This window comes from Dromiciops gliroides, chromosome 6 (assembly GCF_019393635.1).
Source record: "Dromiciops gliroides isolate mDroGli1 chromosome 6, mDroGli1.pri, whole genome shotgun sequence".
NCBI classification, from domain to species: domain Eukaryota; kingdom Metazoa; phylum Chordata; class Mammalia; order Microbiotheria; family Microbiotheriidae; genus Dromiciops; species Dromiciops gliroides.
In genome coordinates, this window is record NC_057866.1 from 259,170,571 (window position 1) to 259,194,170 (window position 23,600).

A 23,600-nucleotide genomic window follows, 5' to 3' on the forward strand; every position below is an offset into this window, starting at 1 on the left:
TCCCCTCCCCTCCCTCTTCCCTCCTCCCCTCTTCCCCCCCCCCCCCAGCCTCGGCCGCGCTCCCCAGCTGCTCAGCACTCTCGGGTGCAGCTACACACCGCGCCCTTCCTCCCCGGGTACCCCAAGACTCCACCCCCCCATACATCCACGCCCCTGCTCCGCCCTCCGCCCGCCGGCCCGGCTCCTTCCCTGTTGGCCCGCTGCCCCCACGGCCCCGGGCTGAGTGATCCCTACGGCCTTGACCATGAGCGGGGCCGCTGCGTGGGGCTCGCGGGCTGGGGCGCTCTCGGGCTGGAGGACGGCCCGGGGACTCCCTGTCTTCCTGGGGCTGCTGCTGCTGCTGCGGGCGGGGAGCCCGGCCAGCCCCGGCAGCCCCGGCAGCCCCGGCAGCCCCGGCAGCCCCGGCAGCCCCGGCAGCCCCGGCAGCCCCGGCAGCCCCGGCAGCCCCGGCAGCCCCGGCAGCCCCGGCAGCCCCGGCAGCCCCGGCAGCCCCGGCAGCCCCGGCAGCCCCGGCAGCCCCGGCAGCCCCGGCAGCCCCGGCAGCGCCGCCACGGGGCAGGCTCCTCCCCGCTTTAACGTGAGCCTGGACGAGGCGGCCACCCAGCGCTGGCTGCCCGTGCTGCGGCACTTCGACCCAGGCTTCCTCCGGGCAGCCTTAGCCACCGTCATCCGGTCAGTGGGCGGCGAGGGGCGGGCTGGGAGACACACCCCTCTTCCCTGTGGGGCGGGGGTCTCCAAGGGCTGGGCAGGGGCCCGGCCTGGCATGGGCACTCCGGCTCTGCCATCTGGGCAGGGGACCGTAAGTGGAAACGGCGCTCGATTTGTAATCAGAGCACCTGGTTTCGAATGTTGGCATCTGCTTCCTGCAGATGGCTGAAATAACCCAACCTGTCTGGGCCTCACTCAGTTCCCTCCTCGGTAAAATGAGGGGCTTGGCTTAGATGACTTCTTCCAACTCGAAATCTTTCCTTCCGGTGGTCTGTGCAACTCTTACTTTTTAGCGGCCGCTTCAAACCGTGGGGTTGTTTTCTTCTGCGCTCTTCCCCAAACGGGCGTAGCCGATCACAAGCAGGGTGGGAATGACACTAGAAGTATTCCTAATTAAATATGAGGGCAAGTGGGCGCAGGCTGAAGGAAGAGACTTCCCTTGACCTGTCCACAGTGCCATCCATCCTCCTGGGAGTGGCTTTTCATTCATGGAAGGGATCTTAGAAATCTTCTCGTCCAACACCTTCATTTTACAGATGAGGCCCAAGCAACCAGCCCAGGCCACACAGGTAGCAAGAGCTAACACTGGAAGCCAATGCTAAATCCCAGACTCCAAATCCAGTGTCCTTCCCACGACAGTGGATTGCCCCCTAGATCATCTCAGGAAACTGAGGCTCACATAAGTAATTTGCCCAATGTCACACAGTGAGAAACAGAAGCCTTCGGAAAGCTGTTATACCTGATCCCCCATCTATCCTCCTCAGAAAGGTCAGCGAATATTTGCTTCTTTGTCTTTTTCAGGGAAACTGTCCCCAGCTGGGTTCATGAGGCTCTCAAACCACTGACTGCAAAGATGGACAAATTCCTGCCTCAGCCCTTTGAAGGCGAGATTAGGGGAATATGTGACGTACTGAACATAACCGTTGGAGATGGTATTCTCATCAACCTTGCCTATGAGTTTAGTGCGTGAGTATCTCTTCAGATTCTAGCCCTCAGAAAATTACAAGGACCAGAGGTGGTATGTTTTCAGTAAGAAGTCACTTGAGCTGTTAGAGAGAGGAAATGGAATCAGAAATCTTTCTTGTTTCTCATTTCAAATACTAAAAGTTTCAAACCTCCACAATCCCAGCCCCTGTGCAGTCTTGGAGTTATTTTTACCTCCCTAGGTGGCATAGTGGATAGACACTGGGCCTGAAGTCAGGAAGACCTGAGTTCAAATCTGGTTTTGTACACTTGTGATCCTAGGCAAGTCACTTCACCTATGCCTGCCTCAGTTTTCTTTCCTTTTAAAAATTTTTTACTTACTATTTTATTTTCTGTCCAATTACATGTAAAAACAAATTTTAACGTTCATTTAAAAGGTTTTTTTGAGTTACAAATTCTCTCCCTCCCTCCCTTCCTTCTCCCTACTCTCTGGATTGAGAAGACAAACAGTTTTATATAGGTTATATACAAATGCAGTCATGCATGACTATGTTAGTCATCTTGTGAAAGAAAATACAGATAAAAAACCACACAAGAAAAATACAGCCTACAGGTATTACTAATCTCATTTTACAGATGAAGAAACTGAGGCTGAAACAGATTATGTGCTCTACCATTTGCTACATGTGTGACCCTGATCACTTAATTTCCTGGGGTCTGTTTCCTCGTTTGTAAAATAGGGAAGTTGGACGAGACGATATCAAATGGGTCATGAAGAGTTGAGTACGACTGAAAAATGACTGAAGCACTTCCTAACTTCAGGCCCAGTATTTATCCACTGTGCCACCTTGCTCTGGATAAGATATGTCCCTTTTTGCCTAATAGAGACATAAAACACATAGGTAGCCAGAATATAAAAAAAATATATGGCAAGTGCTTTAGAAAGGTATCAAACAAAATGCTGTGTAAGATCCAAGGAGGAATATTATTGCCAGTGGGTGGATGAGGTGGCAGAAGGGAAACAGAGAAGGCTGAATGGATTTTGAGTAGGTCCTTAAAATGATTCAAAAGGGGATATGAGGTGGCACAGTAGATAGAAAACAGACCTTGGAATTAGCATGACCATCAACCTCAGACACTATCTGGGTGACCCTGGGCAAGTCACTTAACCCCGATTGCCTAAAAAAAAGGTGATTTAGATTCTTATTCATATATATATATATATATATGTATGTATGTATATATATATGTATATGTATATATTTGTACTAGAATCATATTTAGAAATTAAACAATATGGTATATGTAAATCATATAAACTTGTCAAAAAAAAGTGCAAATTCTCGGGGCACCTAGGTGGTGCAGTGGATAGAGCACCAGCACTGGAGTCAGGAGGACCTGGGTTCAAATCTGGCCTCAGACACTTAACACTTACTAGCTGTGTGACCCTGGGCAAGTCACTTAATCCCAATTGCCTCACCATAAAAAAAGCAAATTCTCACTTTTTTTGTACTGTAACAAATCAGAAATTGAAGAAGTAGCTTCATTAGGATCTTGGAATTCAAAAGGGTTTAGGAGAAAAATGATCCAAAATTTTTTTGAGGGAATGTTTTGGGGCTACTGAGTACTTACTGACCTTTTAAAAAATGAGATAGCTCTAGGGAAATGTGGCTGCCCCCTTATTTCTTATTGTGTATTCTCTATAACAAGTCTAGGTGTTAGAGAGCAGAATCTATTTCCTCCAAATTGACTGGATGATGTCTGTTTGGTTTGTGAGCTGTCCGCCATATGTATATGTCACATTGGCTAAGCCAGTTGTATAGCCATGGGAGTATGAATCTGTCTGGGGCCTGGGTTCAGTGGCTTCCTGTGTTCTGATAACAATATACAATGGAGCATACTCATGGATGCATTGTTGGCATTGACTTCATTCAATGATGCTCAGAGAACATTAAAAAAAAATTTTTTTTCAATGAACAAGCATTTATTTTCTCCCATCTCTTCCTTCCCTGTTGGGAAAGAAAGAGAAAGAAAGAGAAAGAAAACCTTTATCACAAATATGCATAGCCAAGCAAAACAAAGTCCCACAAAGGCAACGTCCAAAAGACTTGTGCTTCATTCTGCACCTTGGGCCCATCACCCCTCTATCAGGAGGCAGGTAGCAGTTATTGTCAGTTTTGTGGAATCACAGTTGACCACTGAAGTGATCAGAATTCTTAACTCTTTCAGAGTTGATCATTTTTATAGTATTGTTGCTATAGTAGAAATTGTTCTCATTCTATTAATTTCACTCTGCATCAGTTCATAAAAGTCTTCTCAGGTTTCTTTGAAACCATCCTTTTAATCATTAGTATTCTGTTATATTCATATGCCATAATTTGTTCAGCCATTTCCAAATGATGGGCAACTCCTTTTAGTCTCTGGTCCTTTGCTACTACAGAAAGAGATGCTGTAAACATTTGAGCCCTTTTCCTCTCTTGAGAGAGAGAGAGAGAGAGAGAGAGAGAGAGAGAGAGAGAGAGAGAGAGAGTGAGTGAGTTAGTTAAGACTGTCTAGGTACTCATAAGCACTCATGGCTACATTGTACCACTTGATTCACTTATCTCCTTAACCCTGAGGATGCAGTTGATAGCCAAGAACCAGAGCTGAAGAGTTGAAGGTCAGTGCTACACAGATTGGGACTTCTCTGGCCAGCATGGAACAGACTATTTGGGTATATTAAAACAATTTTTTTACTGCAGTGTCACTCAGTTGTTTTAAAATATTGTGACCTTTGTAACCATCAATAAACACAAACATTTCAAGATAAAAAGAATAGGAAAGAGGATTGTGTAAGATGTTTTTAAAGTTTTTTTTCTTCTTGTTGTACTCAACTTGACAAGCACTCAATAGTGTAAACATTTTCTTATACAAAAAATAGAAAAAGGATTGAATATGAAACTAGGAATCTCTGTTACGTAGAACTCGCTTCTGAAAAAATAATAAATGTAAGACTTTCATTCAGAGCTGTGCTTCTTGTCTATTTCTCTTTGAACTGCCTTTCTTTTCTGTTAATTTAAAATTTTAAAAAATCTTCATTGTTGATTTTTTCTTTAGTCTTCAGGAGTTGTTGTAACAAAAATAATTTTTAAAAGACCCAAATAATCCCCCAAACAAAAATTAACTCTCTTGTGGCCAGCTATCTTCTGACAGACCTTTTCAGTCTAGCTAGCTGGGGTGGCTACCAGATGACAGAAACACTGTCACTGCAGCCAAGTACTTCCCTCTTAGGAGGAACTGTGAGACCACATGCTCTATTGGAAACTTAAAAAAAAATCATATTCTATTTTTTCCTAGTTACATGTAAAAACAAAACATAAGATCCACTTTAAAAAATTTGACTTCCAAATTTTCTCTCTCCCTCCTTTATTCTCCCTACCTCCACTCCTGCCCTGGAGATAGTAAGCAATTTGATATAGGTTATGCATGTATTAGAAACACCTTTGAGAATCAAGGTTCACCTGTCCATCTCCATGACACATCTGAGTAGTGCCCTCATTGAATTCAAATGATGACAAATGAAGTCAATATACTCAGAAAATTGTGCTTTCAAAAGGACTGAAACAGTTGGAAATGTAGATTTGTGGGCAGGGATAGGATCACATCTTTCAGTTTTGAAGATGTGGTAGGTAGCTTGCTTATTGAAAAACTACTTTAAAAAACTGAAGATGTATTTTTCTTTCCCCTTTTTTGCTTTCGCATTTGTTCATGTCCGTGTGGTTCCCCTTCCATGTCACTCTCACTTGTATTCTCAGATTCTGCACCAGCATCATCGCCCAAGATACCAGTGGCAACATTTACCATGGTCGGAACTTGGATTATGCATTTGGAAATCTTTTGAGAAAGTTGACAATAGATGTGCAGTACAAAAAGAATGGGCAGGTACAGTGGGGATCTGGTGTTAACTGATGCTGCCCTCAGCATCAATATCCAAATGTGCTTTCGGTATAGAACACAGAAGTTAGTGGACTAGATGGCAATGTCAGGAGTCTTCTTATAAAATGGAAGGTCAGCTTTTACTTTCATACCCCAGTGAACTCTCTCCTCATTCAGATCAACTGGTTAAAAGTAAACAATCTGGCGCAGCTAGGTGGTACACTGGATAAAGCACAAGCCCTGGATTCAGGAGTACCTGAGTTCAAATCTGGCCTCAGACACTTGACACTTACTAGCTGTGTGACCCTGGGCAAGTCACTTAACCCCCATTGCCCCGCTCCTCCAAAAAGTAAACAATCCTTTTTTTTTTTAGTAAATATAATTGACCAACAGCCCCATTACCAGTCTCCTGTTGATTAAAAAAAATGCAGTAGAAAAAAAGTCACCTGTCTTTTAATCTTCTCACATTAAAATGTAAGTGCTTTTGTAAAATACTTTTTATTAAATGTAAGTAACATACTTAGTGCTGGGGACCAGGGCAAAATCAACAAATATGCTTTTATTAAGTACTTACTGTATGCTGGGAACCTGCTTGGCACTGGGGATACAATTATAAAGAGTGAAATAATTTTTTTCTAGCAATGAGCTTACATTCTAACAAAAAATATGCAAAAAAGCTATATTTGTATAATAAGGATAATAATAAGGACAGGTCTGTGGTACAGTGGGTAAAGTGATGAGCCTGGAGTCAGGAAGACTCATCTTCCTGAGTTCAAATCTGACCTCAGACACTCACTTAGCTGTGTGACTTTGGACAAGTCCCAACCCTGTTTGCCTCAGTTTCCTCATCTGTAAAATGAAGTGGAGAAGTGTGACAAACAAAAAGTCTGAGAGACATAATTTGGGGGTAATTAATAATCAATTTATTAATTATGGTTAGCAAATAATTAATGGATTGAAGTCAGTGGCTTTCTCTCATACACCAAAGATGCCCCCAGAGAACAGATGAATGCTAAAAAAGCTTTTCGAAAAGGGGGAAATGAAGAACTCTTGTTTGGTTAACAATCAATGAGGGGGTGGATATCTTAATGAGGAAGTGGGCAAAAAATCTTCAGTTTCTCCTGCTGAGAACATGACTTGATCATGAGACTCAGCCACCTCCAGCAATCTGGACAGAAGAATCCATCTCTGGGTGGTTTTCTACTTCATAAGCTGGGTCACCCTAAATTCTAATGGAAGGTTCCAAGGACAGGGGCTTACTCCCTAAGGGCAAGATCTCACCTACATTAGATTCTGTTTGTAAGATCTTTTAGTTGGGTGGGGTCTGGTGGGGTCCCACCAAAATATTAAAAAGCACATATCCCAAGGATTTGGGCAATCTCATCTATCAGCAATGTCTTTCAGACTGGCCCAGTAACCTATGGGAGCTGGTTTCTGAATGAGGAAATAGGAAGGGAAAACTTTAATCCTGATTAAATAATTGGTTATTAATATAAAAGAGAAATAATCATTTCTCTAATTAGGAAATAGCAAATCACTCCAGTAAGTTAGCCAAGAAAACTCCAAATGGGATCATAAAAAGTTGTACACCACTGACCACCATCATCATCACTACCTCTCAGTGTTGTGAGGGGAAAAGCGACATAATATGTGTAAAGTACTTCACAAACCTTATATCATTACATAAATGTCGTTGCCATTCTAGCTCAGAAACCAATGACAAGGCTGAGAGGAATAGGCTAGGAGTCAGGAAGTTTGAATTCCAGTTTCTTTCCAGCCATTTATTAGCCACTGGATCTTGAGTAATTCCTATTGCCTCTCTTCCCTGCTTTGTCCTCATCAGCAAAATGAGGGTATACCATCCACTCTTCCTCACAGGGTTCTCATGAGAGTCAAATGAGATAATATATGTAAATGCACTTTTAAAACTTCTGTGTTCTGCCAATATAGGATTGTCATTGTACTTTTCTGTTGGGTCTGCTGCATTTATTGAACAATCATTTATTAATCACTTGCTATGGGCTGTTCACAACCTGGAATTCCCTCCTCTAAGTTGTATCCCTAACCTATACTAAAATTATACAAGACTATGAGAGATGGAAATTTGGCACTAACTTTGTTCCAAGGTCCCATATATGTATATAGATTACGTGTGGATAAGAACATAATTTAGTTTACAGAAACTCAATATAACTTGAAGAAGATCTCTAACATGAGTTTTTCAGTTTGTTAGGAATATTAAGTCAACATTAACATGACATTTAGAGGTGTGCCAAGCACTTTGACCCATACAATATTACTTGTTCCTTTTTGTTGTTTTTTGTGGTTTGGTTGATTCAGCCATGTCTGACTCCTTGCGGCCTCATTTGGGGTCTTTGCAAAGATACTGCAGACGTTTGCCATTTCCTTCTCCAGCTTATTTAACAGATGAGGAAACTAAGACAAACAGGGTTAAGCAACTTGCCCAGGGTCATACAGCTAATAAGTGTCTGATGCTAGATTTGAACTCAGGAAAATGAGTCTTCCTGATTCCAGGCCCATTGCTCTATCCACTGCAGCACTACCTAGCTGCCTGTTTGTTCCTTACAACAAACCTATAAGTAGGTGTTTTTAGATCCATTTTTCAGATAAACCAACTGAGGTTTAAAGGGGCTGTTCTTTCCTGATATTGCACAACCTATAGGTGTGAGTCTGAGGTGAAATTTGAATCCAGGTCTCTATCTGCTATGCCCTGCTGTCCATGGTAGGTTAACTTATCCTTGTTTTCTTGTTGGGAATAAGAAGGGAGAACTTTTATCTAAGAACTCTCAGGGAGTCAGGGGAAATCCATTAGTAGAATCTAGGCTTCTCAACTTCTAACCTAGTCTACTAAATTAATAAACTTTTTGTTTTCTGGGTTGATAGTGAAATGGGCTCATGTTATGCCCCAAAGAATTCTCTCTATTATTCTAATTTGTTCCTCACAGTGAGAATGAGCAAGAGGTACAGAGGCTGGTATTATTTCTATATCATTGTTGAGGAAACTGAGGCAAAACAAGATAATGCTATTTATAAGTGTTGTTCTCTGAAATGACATGCTTGGGGTAATGGGATTTGCAGTTGGAAGACCTGGTTTTGAATCCCAAATCTTCCACTGATTACCTTGGTGACCTTGGTCATTTCCCTTTCCCCAGGTCTCTGTTTTCTTATCTCTGAAAGGTTGGATCGAATGATGTCTAAGGCCCCCTTGTGATCTAAAACCACATAATTATTTTATTTAGGGTTAAGGTAAGAGGACATCATTTACTATTCAAACTGGTACCACTTTGGTATCTTTTTAGCAGGTGAATAAGAGTAAAATAAAGAGTGAATAAGAAATAATGTTGCTTCTCACGCCTTCTAATTTTCAGCATTGTTTAAATTAGGTTGATTGATCTTTGTCTTATAAACAAGTTAGGAAGTTTGTAAATGGTGACAGTTAGCATCTCCTCTAAGGCCATTGTATAGTTAGGTTCTTTTTCCCGAAATTTACAAGGATACTGAGTAGGAGAGAGGAGGGAAACACAGAGTAAATCTATACTATGGTATGTGAGGTAAGAATTGTAGAATAATCTTATTTCCTTTTTTTTTTTTTTTTCAGATTGCATACACAGGGACAACGTTCGTTGGCTATATCGGTTTATGGACTGGACAAAGTCCCAAAAAGTTTACAATTTCTGGTGATGAACGAGGTAAGCAAATTAACCTTTGTGCATTTTTTTTTAAGTGAGGCAATTGGGGTTAAGTGACTTGCCCAGGGTCACACAGCTAGTAAGTGTTAAGTGTCTGAGGCCGGGTTGGAACTCAGATACTCCTGACTCCAGGGCCAGTGCTCTATCCACTACACTACCTAGCTTCCCCCCTTCCTGCATTTTAATAGACTTATTGACTGTTCTGCCTACAGCTTTACCACCCTATACAGCCAGTCTGAGAAATTAAGCATGGCTAGCCCTGGTTAATATTTGGATGGGAGACTGCCTGGGAATACCATGTGCTGGAAGCACAAAGCTGAGGGGCTGAAAAGCATAATGGGTAGACTGCTGATCTCAGGGTCAGTCATTCCCAGATTCAAGTCTCTACCTTCTGACACACACACACTGGCTGGGGTGACCTTGGACAGATCACTTAACTTGTCTTTCAGCGCCCCAGGCAACTTTCTAAGACAAGGCTCTTAACCTTTTCTATGTCTTTGACATTTTGGCTTTTGGTGAAGCTTTCCTCAAAATAATGTTTTTAAGTACATAAAATAAAATAAATATCATTATAAGGGAAACCAACTATATTGAAATATAGTTATAAATTAAAAAAAAATAATGGACTCTAAGTTTAGAAACTGTTCTATTATTATATGTTGAATGATAATTGTTGATGTGTATTGGAGAAGGCCTCTTGTTACAGGGAATTCCCTACCCCAGTGAATTCACAGTTTTGGCCCACAGTCTTATTACATGTGCTACTATTTTAGAAAGATTTCACCCTAATGGGAGTTTGGCTTTTTTTTGGGGGGGGGGGGGCAGGGCAATGAGGGTTAAGTGACTTGCCCAGGGTCACACAGTTAGTGTCAAGTGTCTGAGGTCGGATTTGAACTCAGGTCCTCCTGAATCCAGGGCTTTATCCTAGTCCGCTTCCCTTGACCTTCTTGGCAGCATTGGCAATCCATGACATGCACACTGCCATGGGCCCTTTGCCAAAAATCCCCTAGGATGTAGCTTGTCCACACTGGGTGACTCCAATTTTTTTAGGGAAGCTACATATTCTTAGAACTTCTACTTATTTTAGGTGTTAATTCCCTCTTGATCTTTCTTGTCTTAGTTTGAAAATTATTCTCCTTGATAGAGGAAACAGAAGTAAAAGAGTTGAGTGGTTCAACCAACTCCCAAGCATCTATTTTCATTTCTCCATATGACTTGTTCCTGTGCTTTCACTCACAGCATAACTTTAAAGACAGAGCCCATTTTCCCATCTTTAGCATTATCTACTCACCAAACATGTTAGCTTTCCTTACCATTCTTTTCTCTTTCCCCTCCTTTACCTTCTCTTTCCATCTCTTTCACACCTCCTTTCTCATTCTAATATCATGGATGAACTCCCTACACAGGACAGCTAGCTCTTTAAGACAACCTTGCTTTTTCCCCACATTGGAATGAATAGCAACTGTTGGTAACATTTCATTCTTGAGAACCAGTCATGGGACTGATTGTGCTAACCTTATGTCTGAACTTTTCCCCATCACATTTTTTTTGTGTGTGTGTGAGGCAATTGGGGCTAGTAAGTGTCAACTATCTGAGGCCAGATTTGAACTCATGTACTTCTGAATCCAGGGCCGGTGCTCTATCCACTGTGCCACCTAGCTGCCCCCTTCTGTCTGAACTTTTCAAAGCTGAATCCTTTCCAAGCTGGGATGTATATCCATGTTAGACTGTTGTAATCTTCTTATCTTATCCTCTGACTTCTTTTAAAAAAATTGTTTATTTTTGTGGGGCAATGAGGGTTAAGTGATGTGAGAAAATAATGGGATTTGGCAGATACTCAAAGGCTCACCTGGAGATTAATCTAAACTGATTGAATTAAGTGAGAGTGATTGAGTGCTGATTAGCCTACTTCAAGTTAACTAGATTGTAATCACACCTGGCTAGCCCTTAAAAAGGTATTGTTCTCAGAAGCTAGACTGTGAACTCAACATGAGAACACCTTCAAGTCCAATGAAGCAATGGATTTGGATGACACTAACCAATCAGCTTGAAGCAGTGTATAAGGACCGCCCCTGCTCTGGATCTATAAAAAGCTTCCACAGTCAGTTTGAGGAGAATTCATGGTTGAAGCAGGCTTGTGGTGGAGGACTTGAGGAAGAACCAGACCAGACCAGACCAGGCTGGAACTCTAGGCTAGATAGGCCTTTTCTTAACTCCATGTGTTCTCTTTTTTCTAATACCTAGTATGCTTTAATAAATGCTTAATGCCCAAAGACTGGTGCTAAAGCTTTTAATTTAAGGTGACCACACATTTAGATTTTAAACATCACAGTTGGCAACCACAAAGGGATTGCTGAACCCCTAAACCTTCTGATCTTCATGTTGGATGCCTGGAATGATGTCTTCAGTCATGCCTGGGATGAAGATGACTCATATGTCTCAGGCTAGCATACAGCCTGCTTTACCGCCAGGAGTAAACAATATGGATGTAGCAGTAGGTGCAACATCTGGCACACAAAAGTCAATGTGGACTGAACATAAATCTCATGATGGAAGAACTTACTATTATAACACAGAAACAAAGCAGTCTACATGGGAAAAACCTGATGATCTCAAAACACCTGCTGAGCAATTATTATCTAAATGCCCCTGGAAGGAGTACAAATCTGACTCTGGAAAGCCTTATTATTACAATTCTCAAACAAAGGAATCTCGCTGGGCCAAACCCAAGGAACTTGAGGATCTTGAAGGATACCAGAATATCATTGTTGCTGGAAGTCTCATTACAAAACCAAACCTGCATGCAATGATCAAAGCAGAAGAAAGCAATGAAGAAGAATCAACCACATCAGCTGCCCCAGTTCCTACAACAGAAGGTCCAACTACAATGAGCACTATGACTTCTGCTGCAGCAGCTGCCAATGCTAATACTTCCATATCAACTCCTTCCTCCATTGTTGCTACAATGGCACCAATTGTCACTGAGCCTGAAGTTACTTCCATTGTTGCTACTGTCATAGAGAATGACAATACAGTAACAATTTCAACAGAGGAACAAGCACAACTTGTTATTGTCCGTGAACAAAGTGCAGAAGTGTCTAGCAATGTACCAGAGGAAGCATCCTCAAAGCGACAAGCTTCAATAGATTACACCTCCAAAAAGGAGGGAGAAGATGGTCAACCTGCTAAAATAACATATCCTTGGAATGCAAAAGAAGAAGCAAAAAAAGCTTTTAAAGAGTTATTAAAAGAAAAGCGAGTACCATCTAATGCCTCATGGAATCAAGCAATGAAAATGATTATCAATGACCCGCGATACAGTGCCCTGGCAAAGCTTAGTGAAAAAAAGCAGGTCTTTAATGCATATAAAGTCCAGACAGAGAAAGAAAAAAAAGAAGAAGCGAGATCAAAATATAAGGAAGCTAAGGAGTCCTTTCAGCAGTTTCTTGAAAACCATGAAAAAATGACTTCTACAACTAGATATAAAAAAGCTGAACAAATGTTTGGAGAGATGGAAGTATGGAATGCAATATCTGGGCAAGATCGTCTTGAAATTTATGAAGATGTCTTATTCTTTCTTTCAAAAAAAGAAAAGGAACAAGCAAAGCAGTTGCGAAAGAGAAATTGGGAGGCCTTCAAAAATATACTTGACAACATGGCTAATGTTACCTACTCCACTACTTGGTCCGAAGCCCAGCAATATCTGCTGGATAACCCTACCTTTGCAGCAGATGAGGAGCTACAGAACATGGACAAAGAAGATGCACTGATATGTTTTGAAGAATGTATCCGGGCTTTAGAAAAAGAAGAAGAAGAAAAAAACCAAAAGCGTTTGTTACGAGAAAGGAGGCAACAGCGTAAAAACAGAGAATCTTTTCAGATATTTTTAGATGAGTTGCATGAACGTGGACAGCTGCATTCTATGTCATCTTGGATGGAATTATATCCAACAATTAGTTCTGATATTAGATTTACCAACATGCTTGGTCAGCCTGGTTTTTCATCAGGATCAACTGCACTTGATCTTTTCAAGTTTTATATTGAGGATCTAAAAGCACGTTATCATGATGAAAAAAAGATAATAAAAGACATTCTAAAGGATAAAGGATTTCTGGTTGAAGCAAATAGTACCTTTGAAGATTTTGTAGCAGTAATCAGTTCAACTAAAAGATCAAAAACATTAGATGCTGGAAACATCAAATTGGCTTTTAATAGTTTGTTAGAAAAGGCAAAAGCCCATGTACAGGAAAGAGAAAAGGAAGAGGCTCGGAAAATGAAACGAAAAGAGTATGCATTCAAGAGTATGTTGAAACAGGCTGCTCCTCCGATAGAATTGGATGCAGTCTGGGAAGATATTCGAGAAAGATTTGTAAAGGAAGTGGCATTTGAAGACATCACTCTAGAGTCTGAAAGAAAAAGAATATTTAAGGATTTCATGCATGTGCTTGAGCATGAATGTAAGCATCATCATTCAAAGAACAAGAAACATTCTAAAAAATCTAAAAAACATCACAGGAAACGTTCACATTCTCGATCGGGCTCAGATTCAGATGATGATAATAGCCATTCAAAGAAAAAGAGGCAAAGGTCAGAATCCAGGTCTGCTTCAGAACCTTCTTCTACTGCTGAGTCTGAGAGAAGTTACAAGAAATCCAAAAAAAAGAAGAAGAAAAGCAAGAAGAGGAGACACAAATCTGATTCTCCAGAGTCTGATGCTGAATGAGAAAAGGATAAAAAAGAAAAAGAAAGAGAAAATGAAAAGGATAGAACTAGGCAGAGATTAGAATCAAAACACAAATCCCCTAAAAAGAAGACTAGAAAGGATTCTGGTAATTGGGATACTTCTGTCAGTGAACCGAGTTAAAGGGGAATTAGAAAAGCAGAGAAGGACCCTCTTGTAACAACTGGACAATAATTGTAAAATCTCTAAAAGATTCTGAGTTTCCTTAGACATGTTTTTGAGAACTCTCATTGTTTGATTTGATTATTGGCAAAGCTATTTAAAGTTGTGTTAAGCTTGTAGGAAAATTTCCCAGCTGATTACCAGTACACCTGAAACACCTGAGGGACTTTACAAACACACCCGAAACTCTACAGCTGAGACTCGTTAGTTGATTATCAGCATCCACACCTGAAAGATTTTCTTTTCTTTTCTTTTTTTTTTTTTAGCAAGGCAATTGGGGTTAAGTGACTTGCCCAGGGTCACACAGCTAGTAAGTGTCAAGTGTCTAAGGCCGGATTTGAACTCAGGTACTCCTGAATCAAGGGCCAGTGATCTATCCACTGCGCCACCTAGCTACCCCACCTGAAAGACTTTCCACAACTACACCCAGAGGACATCCCAAGAATCATCTGAGAAAAGACTTCCAAAGACTTAAATGGACATTTTCCTGTTTTCCTTTTCCCCATTGTATACCCTGTTTATAATGTCCACTTACTAAAGTGGAATGCCCCCTTTAGTTTTTTTCTGTTTGTAATGCCCTCCTGCTAAAAGGGGAGTGCCCCCTTTTAGCCTTTGGTAATGCATCACTCAATTTCTTTTTCTCTCATTTCCTTTATATTGTTAGTCATAAGTATCTGTAATGTTATTGCTTCATTAAGGAAACAATGTTTCTTAATGAAGCAGGGGGAAATGTAAGAAAATAATGGGATTTGGCAGATACCCAAAGGTTTACCTGGAGATTAATCTAAACTGATTGAATTAAGTGAGAGTGAGTGACTTTGTTTATTAGCCTACTTCAAGTTAACTAGACTATAACCACAACTGGCTGGCCCTTAAGAACGTATTGTTCTCAGAAGCTAAGGACTTTGAACTCAACTTGAAACCACCTTCAAGTCCAGTGAATCAATGAATTTGGATGACGCCAACCAATCAGCTTGAAGCAGTGTGTAAGGACCGCCTCTGCTCCGGACCTATAAAAAGCTTCCACACTCCGTTTGTGGGGGCAGTTCATGGTTGAAGCAGGCTTGTGGTGGAGGACTTGAGGAAGAACCAGACCAGGCTGGAACTCTAGACTAGATAGGCCTTTTTCTTAACTTTCTGAACTCCATGTGAATACCTGGTATGCTTTAATAAATGCTTAATGTCCAAATACTGGTGCTAAAGTTTCTAATTTAAAGCGACCACACATTTAGATTTTAAACATCACAGTGACTTGCCCAGGGTCATACAGCTAGTAAGTGTCAAGTGTCTGAGTCCGGACTTGAACTCAGGTCTTCCTGAATCCAGGGCCAGTACTTTATCCACTGCACCACCTAGCTGCCCCCCCCTCCCCCGTCCTCTGACTTCTAATGTTCTCTGAGGTTATCATTATATTCATTCTTGGAAATAACTCCCTACCTTTTTGCCCAGGGAAATTAATAAGGTATAGTGGATTTTAAAAAACTGCCCTCAGAGTCAGGAAGACTTGGGTTCAAGTGCTGCCTATGATATGAACTGGCTGTGTGACCTTGGACAAGTCACTTAACCTTTTTTGGAGGGGGGGGCAATGAGGGTTAAGTGACTTGCCCAGGGTCACACAGATAGTGTCAAGTGTCCCAGGCTGAATTTGAACTCAGTTCCTCCTGAAACCAAGGACGGTGCTTTATCCACTGCGCCACCTAGCTGCCCTGTCACTTGACTTTTGATGCACCCTAAGGAACTCTCTAAGTTGCAGAGCAGATGCTGACATGTTGGTAGAAGTTTCCTTAATGAAATTCCTCCTTATGCATGTGAAATTACTGGTCTAGTATCCACCGCCTTTCCTCCTGCAAAATCAGTAACTCTGTTGTAAAACTTGCATAAACTACTACAATTTGGTGGTGGGGTATGCTTATGAAGAGATCAGTTGTACTTGTCTAGCAGATTCATATGCCTAAAGAGATGATTGTTCCCTGGTTATCAGAATGCACAGGCCTGACTAACCCCCAACGACTGAATGTTACCCAATATTTGGTCTGTTGGCCGCTTATCCTTCCTCTAACCACACTCCTGCCAAGTCTTCTTGCTGTGTATTCAGGAAATAAAATGGAAACTAGATGTGAGGGCTTTTAAAACAATGTTATTTGAGCAGCATATGTGGAATTGTCAATTTTTAAAAATCAACTTTATTATGTAGAGATCAATAAACTTTGCTCTTGCCCTAATATTCTGTCCCCAAATTTCTAGCCAAAGGTTTTTGGTGGGAGAATGCGGTGGCAGCTCTTCTCAGAAAATATTGTCCCGTGAGCTGGCTTCTCAGGAATGTAAGTATGTTTGCCGTTGAGCCTGTCCAGCTAACTTTGTCTTCTGTACTGTGATTCCTGTTCTGATGTCCCATACTCCATATGCATGTTTCTAAGATAAGGAAGCTACATTACTTAACAAGTCCCTAATACTTTGGGATCTGCAAAGTCCTTGAAAACTCTAGGGTTGGTGTTTTCAGCAAGACCCTGATTACAGTAGGGAGGTGACCAGTAACAATGTATTCCAGATGGTTGTTTCATCCTTAGGACCAATGACATCATCAGGGTGATGTCTTGACTTGCAAGTGAATTGGATTAAAGTGAGGTAGAGCTGTGCAAAGTTATCAGCCTCACTCTCTCTTCCAGAGTCATCAGAGTCCAGTGGTAAAACATAAGTCAGGAGGTCTGTCGATGGCCCCAGATGTAGTGGGAGACCATGGCTAAGGTCTCAGTTTGTCTAAGGCAAGGCCCATTCAATAATTAAAGGCTAGGTAAGAATTGAGGCAAAAGATGGCCTAGTTTGACTTCCCAAAAGAATCAGTCTGTGAGGGAAAGATTCTCAGAGTTTCTGGCCAGAACAGAAACTGTTAATATTTACACTTACTCTGAGCCATCAAAACCCAAACAATGAGCAATCGACACTCGGGCTGGGACCAATTATTGGCCAATCAGTGAGAGCCAGAGTGATTTGGGTTTAAAGGCATAGTCAAGTAGCTCTTTAAATCCCGATGGGCTTTGTCAACAACTAGTTTTTCAGAGCTATATTTCAAGAGATCATATATGAAGATTACATGAGACAAAAGAGTTAATTGTCAAGTAATATAGAACTTTAAATATTAATAGCAGCATTTTAATTTTTATTTATTTATTTTGGTGGGGCTATGGGGGTTAAGTGACTTGCCCAGGGTCACACAGCTAGTAAGCATCAAGTGTCTGAGGCCTGATTTGAACTCAGGTACTCCTGAATCCAGGGCCGGTGCTCTATCCACTGTGCCATCTAGCTGCCCCACTACAGAACTTTAGAGACGGAAGTGTTCTCAGAGATTATCTAGTACAACTCTCTCTCATTTATCAGACTGGGATAAATAAGAGAAAAAGTAACTTTTCCAAGATCACAAAATGGTAGTAGACTGGAATAGAACCAGTCTGTGGACTTCAGGATCAAAGCACATGCAATATGCTTCATCTACTCTGATTTGATCAAGTCACATATGGAGTTTGGGTGACACCTATTTAGGGGAACATTGCAAACTGGACTGTCTCTGAAGAAGGTAGGTAGTTTGGCTACCACTATTATTTACCTTTTCAACAGATATTTCTCCCTTTTAAAAAAATCTAATATACAAAAGTCTGAAACTGAAAAACAGATAAATTAATATTTCCTTTCCAAGAGAAATCATGGCAGGACTTTTTTATTTTATTTTTTTGAAATTAAATTTTATTTTATTTTCAAAATATCAGCCATCTGTCCCTCCCATTTCCCTCCCTCCTCCTCCCATTGAGAAAACAAGAAAACAAAACTCCTGTTATAAGCCTGTATAGTCAAGCAAAACAAAATTTCTCATTGGCCATGTCTAAAAAGGTATATGTTTCATACTGTGTCTGAGTCTATCAGCTCTCTAATCAGGAGTTGGGCTCCATGTTTAATCTGGAATCCTCTAGAATCATTGGCTATCATTGTGTTGATCAGAGTTTTCAAGTTTCCTTTTATTTACATACATACACACTCATATAATTATAACCAGTCAAGATCTGCCTTCTTGCTCCCTTTCTCCATTATACACACGTGTATAATTGATGAAGACCTATCTCCACGTTGGCCGTGTCCTAAAAAATATTTATCTCATTCTACACTCTGAGCTCTTTCCCTATCTTTGATGAAGTGGGCAGCATGTTTCATCATTAGTTCTTTGGAATCATGGTTAGTCATTAAACAACAGTATTCCAGCACATTTATATACCATAGCTTGTTCAGTCATCCCCTAATTTATGTACATCGCCTTGGATTCACATTCTTTGCCACCTTAAAAAGTGCTATAATGTTTTTGTACATCCTCAGAATTCATTTTGCTTGGATTAATTTAATCCCTCCCTTAATTTATCCTCCCTTTAATCCTTTCCCCCTTCTTCCCCTTCCCTTCTATTTTATGTTGAATGAACTGTATTTCTATACCCAACTGTCATGATGAAACTGAATCTGAAAATATTTATCTTTCAAAGAATTACTCGCCCACACAATCTGATCCAAATTTAAGTGAAAGTTTTTATTATTCGGCACGCAGAGGTATGGCTGGGAGAAGAAGTCTAAACTTCAACTCCTGGGGAGGAGAAGATTTATGGCATGTTCCTCACAAAGAAGGTGATAGTTTTATAGAGGAGAGACATAGGACTGAAAAGTTATAGCTATTTGAGGAATGATGATGGTATTTGGGGAGTGGGATACGTGAATAATAAAAATTTCACATTTCTAACTTGAGATTATTGTCACTACGTGGTCCTAAACACATAGCAAACATGACTGGCTCCCAACTAAGCTCATGCTATACATTTCAAGATGCCCAGCTTTCTGAGTGTCCATGACATGTCTGCTTCGTTATCTGTTTGAATAAAGACCATCTGGTTAATTAACTACTTTGCTTTTCCAAGGAAAGAGTAATCTCTAACTAACCCCAGAAAGTTGATCAACCATATTTCTCTATGGTCAGAGTGTCCCCCTTAGTTGTCAGAGTATCCCTAACTGAACTCAAGACTGCTAGACTGCCACTACACAACTCTGTGTGTATATGTGTACATATATTCTTCTCTTTCTTGACCAGTTCAGATGAGAATGAAATTCAAGTGTAGTCACTCACCCCCACCCCCTTTTCCTTTTTTACATAGTTATCTCCTTGCATACCCTCATTATACAAGATAATTTCCCCTAACTTTCCTTTCTCACCCATTCCTCAATGTATTCCTATTCCCCTCTCTATTCTTTTCTTAAGATCATCAAGACAAAACACTTCCAGGTTTTGTCTAATTGGACTCATTCTATAACCCTTGCTGATAATAAGGATCAGAGGGGACACCTGGATCTTCTTCTTATATTTAAATGTAAGCAGTTTATCCTTGCTTGGTCCTTTACCATTGTTCATTCGTGTGTACCTTTTTGTTTCTCTTCCCTCTTATGCCTGTATCTTAAAGTTTCTCTGCACCTCTGCAGAACTGCTTGGAAGTCCTCTATTTTTTTAAAGATCCCCCTACCACTACCACCACCAAAGCATTATATTAAGTTTTGCTGAGTACTTTACTCTTGGCTATAATCCCATATCCTTTGCCTTCTGGAATCTTCTTCCAAGTTCTATATTCCTTTATAGTGATGGTTGCTAAATCATTTGTTACCCTAATTGGATCCTTGGAACTCTTTCTTTCTGCCTACTTGTGGTATTTTTTCTCTTGGATCTGAAAGCTTTGAATTTTGGCTATGATGTTCCCAAGAGTTTTCATTTTGGGAGTTTCTCACAGGAGGTGACAGTGGGTTCTTTCTATTAACACTTTGCCCTCTGGTTCTAAGAGATATGGGTAGTTTTCTTTTAAGAATTTTTGAAATAGGATTCCCAGGATCTTTTGTTGGTCATGATGTGCAGATAGTTCAGTGATTAAAAATTTTTTTCTCCTTGATCTTTTTTCTAGTTCAATTGTTTTTGCTTTAAGATAATTTACATTTCTTCTATTTTTCAATCCTTTGACTTGTTTTTATATTTTTTTTTGTTGCTTTGGGGAGCTATTGGCTTTTGTTTGGTTTATTTGAACTTTCACAGAGTTATTGTTTGGGCAAGGTTTTGTTTGTCTTGTGCCAAGCTCTTAATTCCCTTTTGAATTCTTTCTTCCATAGCTCTCATTTCTTTTCTTTTTTTCCCTCAAGTGCTCTCATTCTATTTACATAAACATTGTTAAACTTTAAAAAAACCTCTTCATTTCTCCCAAGAATTCCAATTGAATTTGTGCCCATTGTTTTTCTTGGAAGTTTTATTTGTGGATGCTTTGCAGTCATTTTCTTTTGCATTTGTGTCTTGAGTGTCCCTGACACCATAATAGCTTCTTTTAGGGTTCTTTTTTTGTTTGCCTGTTCTTCCAGCCTACTTCAGACTTGATGTTAGGGCTAGACTCTGTGGTACTCTTAGAAACAAGGTCTAGAGTTGGTTCTGTTACTGCTTTCTTGGGATATTGAGTTTTATATTATTCCAGGACCTCAGTAACAGCTCAGGCTAGGAACCTGCAAACTTTCAGTATGCCCAAAGGGGTCTAATCAAGGGCAAAGTCTCCAGAAACAAAAAGCATTTGATTCAGTAGATCCAAGGTCAGGGCTTGTGGGTGGATTCCTAAAAATGGCTTTTACATTTTAAAATAAAGTTTTATTGTACTTTAAAATCTAAAAACCACTCTTAGCTTCCCTAACCATATTAAAACAGATAGCACTAAGCCCTTGGACTATAGTTTGCCAACCTTAAAGGCTCTCCTTCAACTAAGCAAACCCATGAATACATTAAAATCATGCAAAATTCTCTGGGGTTTTTGACTGTGGGGATAACTTTGTTTAATGACCCTTTGCTAACAACATCAAGTGAGACATAAAACAGAGAGACAGATTCTAGCTGAAGGTATCTGCCAGTTATGGAAGATGTTAAACACAGATTTTTAAAGGGAAAGTGAATCCTTAAAGTAACCTAGAGGTCAAAGAAACTGAGCTAGGGGTAAATGAGAGGCAGACCCTTTGGTAGGCAAGACAGAATTAGCCTTACTGATTTTTTGTAGAAGGAGGCCTCCACTACCTTAGAGATGTCCTTTCCCAGGAGGATATTCTGATAAGACTGTCCTGAGAGAATATATTATCACAAAGGGACAAACCAAATCTGTGCAACTCCTGAGATCCCAGGGTGAACAACCTTTCCTCCAGATCCCCTGACATCCCGTCCCTGTTGGTCAACCTCCTAAATGAGGAAAGTAGCTGAACAGCCTCAAAAAATGGGTTCCTTTTGCCCATTGTAATATAAACACACACACACACACACGTACATGCATATGATATAATATATACTTATATTTGTATACAATATAGGTATGTATACATAGATTTGTGTGTTGCCATTATTTACACACATATTCACACATACATATGTGTACACACTTCTCATACACACATATATGTACGTGTGTGTATGTAAAACAGAGGAGATACATGTATATACGCAAATATATGTGTGTATGTATGTGTATGTATCTCCTTTGTTACAGAGAGTTGCTATTCATCTGACAATTGCCCACAAGCTGCTGCTAATTAAACTTGCCTCCAGTCAAATGGGTCAAAGTGAGAAGAATTATTCTCTAATAGAATCTTAGGACCTGGAGCTGGGGAATTCCCCAACTATTATAAAGAAATATGGAAAGACTATTAAGTAATGGAAAATAAAATTGGTAGAAGCAGAATTAGAGGCATATATAATCCTGATGACAGGTTAAGTTAGCTTCAGGGCAACAGCATACAGTTGTATTAGGAAGGTGGAGAAAAAGAGGCCGACCAGACATGATGGCATGTTAGATGATGCGAAAACATTGTTGCTTATTTGCTGGCTGTAGATTGTTAAATGTTCGGTATCTTTAGTGAGATTTTATTCCTCATTTAATATTTTGTAATTTTGGGGTGACTATGAATGTAGTGGTATTATTTGTGTATCTTCAGGGTTGTACAACTACTTCTATTTGCCTGTTCCTTATCCTACTATGGACTCATTGCCTTGATAGTATGGACACTTTTTTCTGCTTTGGGAAATTGTATCAAAGGATCTGTACTCCTCTTAATATTTATTTATTCATGTATTTATTTATTTGTTTGTTCATTTTTCAAAATTCGATTATCGCTCCAACCCCCCAGTCAGAGATAGCGCTCTGGAAAAACACCTTATACCTATTTCTCTCTTTTCTGAGGAATCCCGTTCTCCCAAGAGAATTTCCTGCAAGTCCACACAGAATAACAAAGGCTTTAAAAATAGTTAGCACTGTTTATAAAGTCAAGAAAAGTATTTGAAACAAAGGTAAACAGATTTTCCCTAAGGGAGCCTGTGAAGGGAAAGGAGGTAAAGGATTACTACCTTGGGATTTATAGTTCAGAAGAGCTTCAGCAACACAGCTGTTCCAATACTCTTTCTGTCTGATTTTCCCAATGTCACAAAAATTTCTAAGTCCAATGAAGAAAAAGAAACAGTGACGTCTCCAAGCCGTAGAAAATAGGTCTACTGAGAGAGGGATCCTGTCTCATGATAAAGCTGGTTTCAGGTCTAGGACCTGAAGACCCGGAACTAGGGCTTCGATGGTATTTATATCCCGGTAAGTCCCTCCCATTGCATCTTTAGAGCATATAGCAAAGAGGAAAGTAAAATCTTTTTTTTTTTTCCACTTGGTGAGGCAATTGGGGTTAAGTGACTTGCCCAGAGTCACACAGCTAGTAAGAGTCAAGTGTCTGAGGCTGGATTTGAACTCAGGTCCTCCTGACTCCAGGGCCGGTGCTCTATCCACTGCACCACCTAGCTGCCCTTCATATAGCAAATAGTACAGAACATGATCCAAATGTGATAAGAATGAAACATTGGGACATAATCACCATCAAACAAGTCATGAGCATGGTTCTTATACAACGTGCCATACTCAAAGTTTTGCTGGCAACTAGCTTATTTAGACATTTGCTCAGTGAATCGAAGCAAAAGGGTCAGATCAAGCACTCAATGCTGATTGGTTCCTTCACCTTAGAAGATACTATTTTTAGTACCTCAATTGAACATTTGAACCACAATGAAAAGGAAATGGTCAAGAAACAAGTTTACGACAAAGTACATAAGAATATGTTACATACTTTTTAGGGCTTACTTACTGCATTTGCTTAAGCCACCAAAGAATCCTCAGAGCACATTGGATCACAGTCTCTAAGGGTTGGGGAAAATCTCACTCACACCAAACAGTTTCACCCTCGGGGATTTCTTTCTTTCTTTCTTTCTTTCTTTCTTTCTTTCTTTCTTTCTTTCTTTCTTTCTTTCTTTCTTTCTTTCTTTCTTTCTTTCTTTCTTTCTTTCTTTCTTTCTTTCTTTCTTTCTTTCTTTCTTTCTTTCT

At 40.3% G+C, this 23,600-nt stretch overlaps 2 protein-coding genes across 2 annotated transcripts in view; both read left to right on the forward strand.

The window, feature by feature from the left end:
* Window positions 1-215: 215 nt before the first annotated feature.
* The window catches only part of NAAA (N-acylethanolamine acid amidase), a 35,251-nt gene continuing 11,866 nt past the window's right edge, over window positions 216-23,600 (forward strand). Inside the window, exons 1-6 of the mRNA XM_043969512.1 lie at window positions 216-374; window positions 546-672; window positions 1,510-1,674; window positions 5,427-5,553; window positions 9,167-9,257; window positions 16,405-16,481. Of these exons, the coding sequence (XP_043825447.1) occupies window positions 245-374; window positions 546-672; window positions 1,510-1,674; window positions 5,427-5,553; window positions 9,167-9,257; window positions 16,405-16,481 (717 nt within the window). The 5' untranslated portion in view covers window positions 216-244. The remainder of the gene's footprint in view (window positions 375-545; window positions 673-1,509; window positions 1,675-5,426; window positions 5,554-9,166; window positions 9,258-16,404; window positions 16,482-23,600) is intronic.
* Window positions 11,644-15,217, forward strand: LOC122730912 (pre-mRNA-processing factor 40 homolog A-like). Its single transcript, XM_043970464.1, is given in 4 exon segments — window positions 11,644-11,730; window positions 11,887-14,118; window positions 14,120-14,174; window positions 15,207-15,217. Coding segments are annotated over 4 exon segments (2,385 nt in total).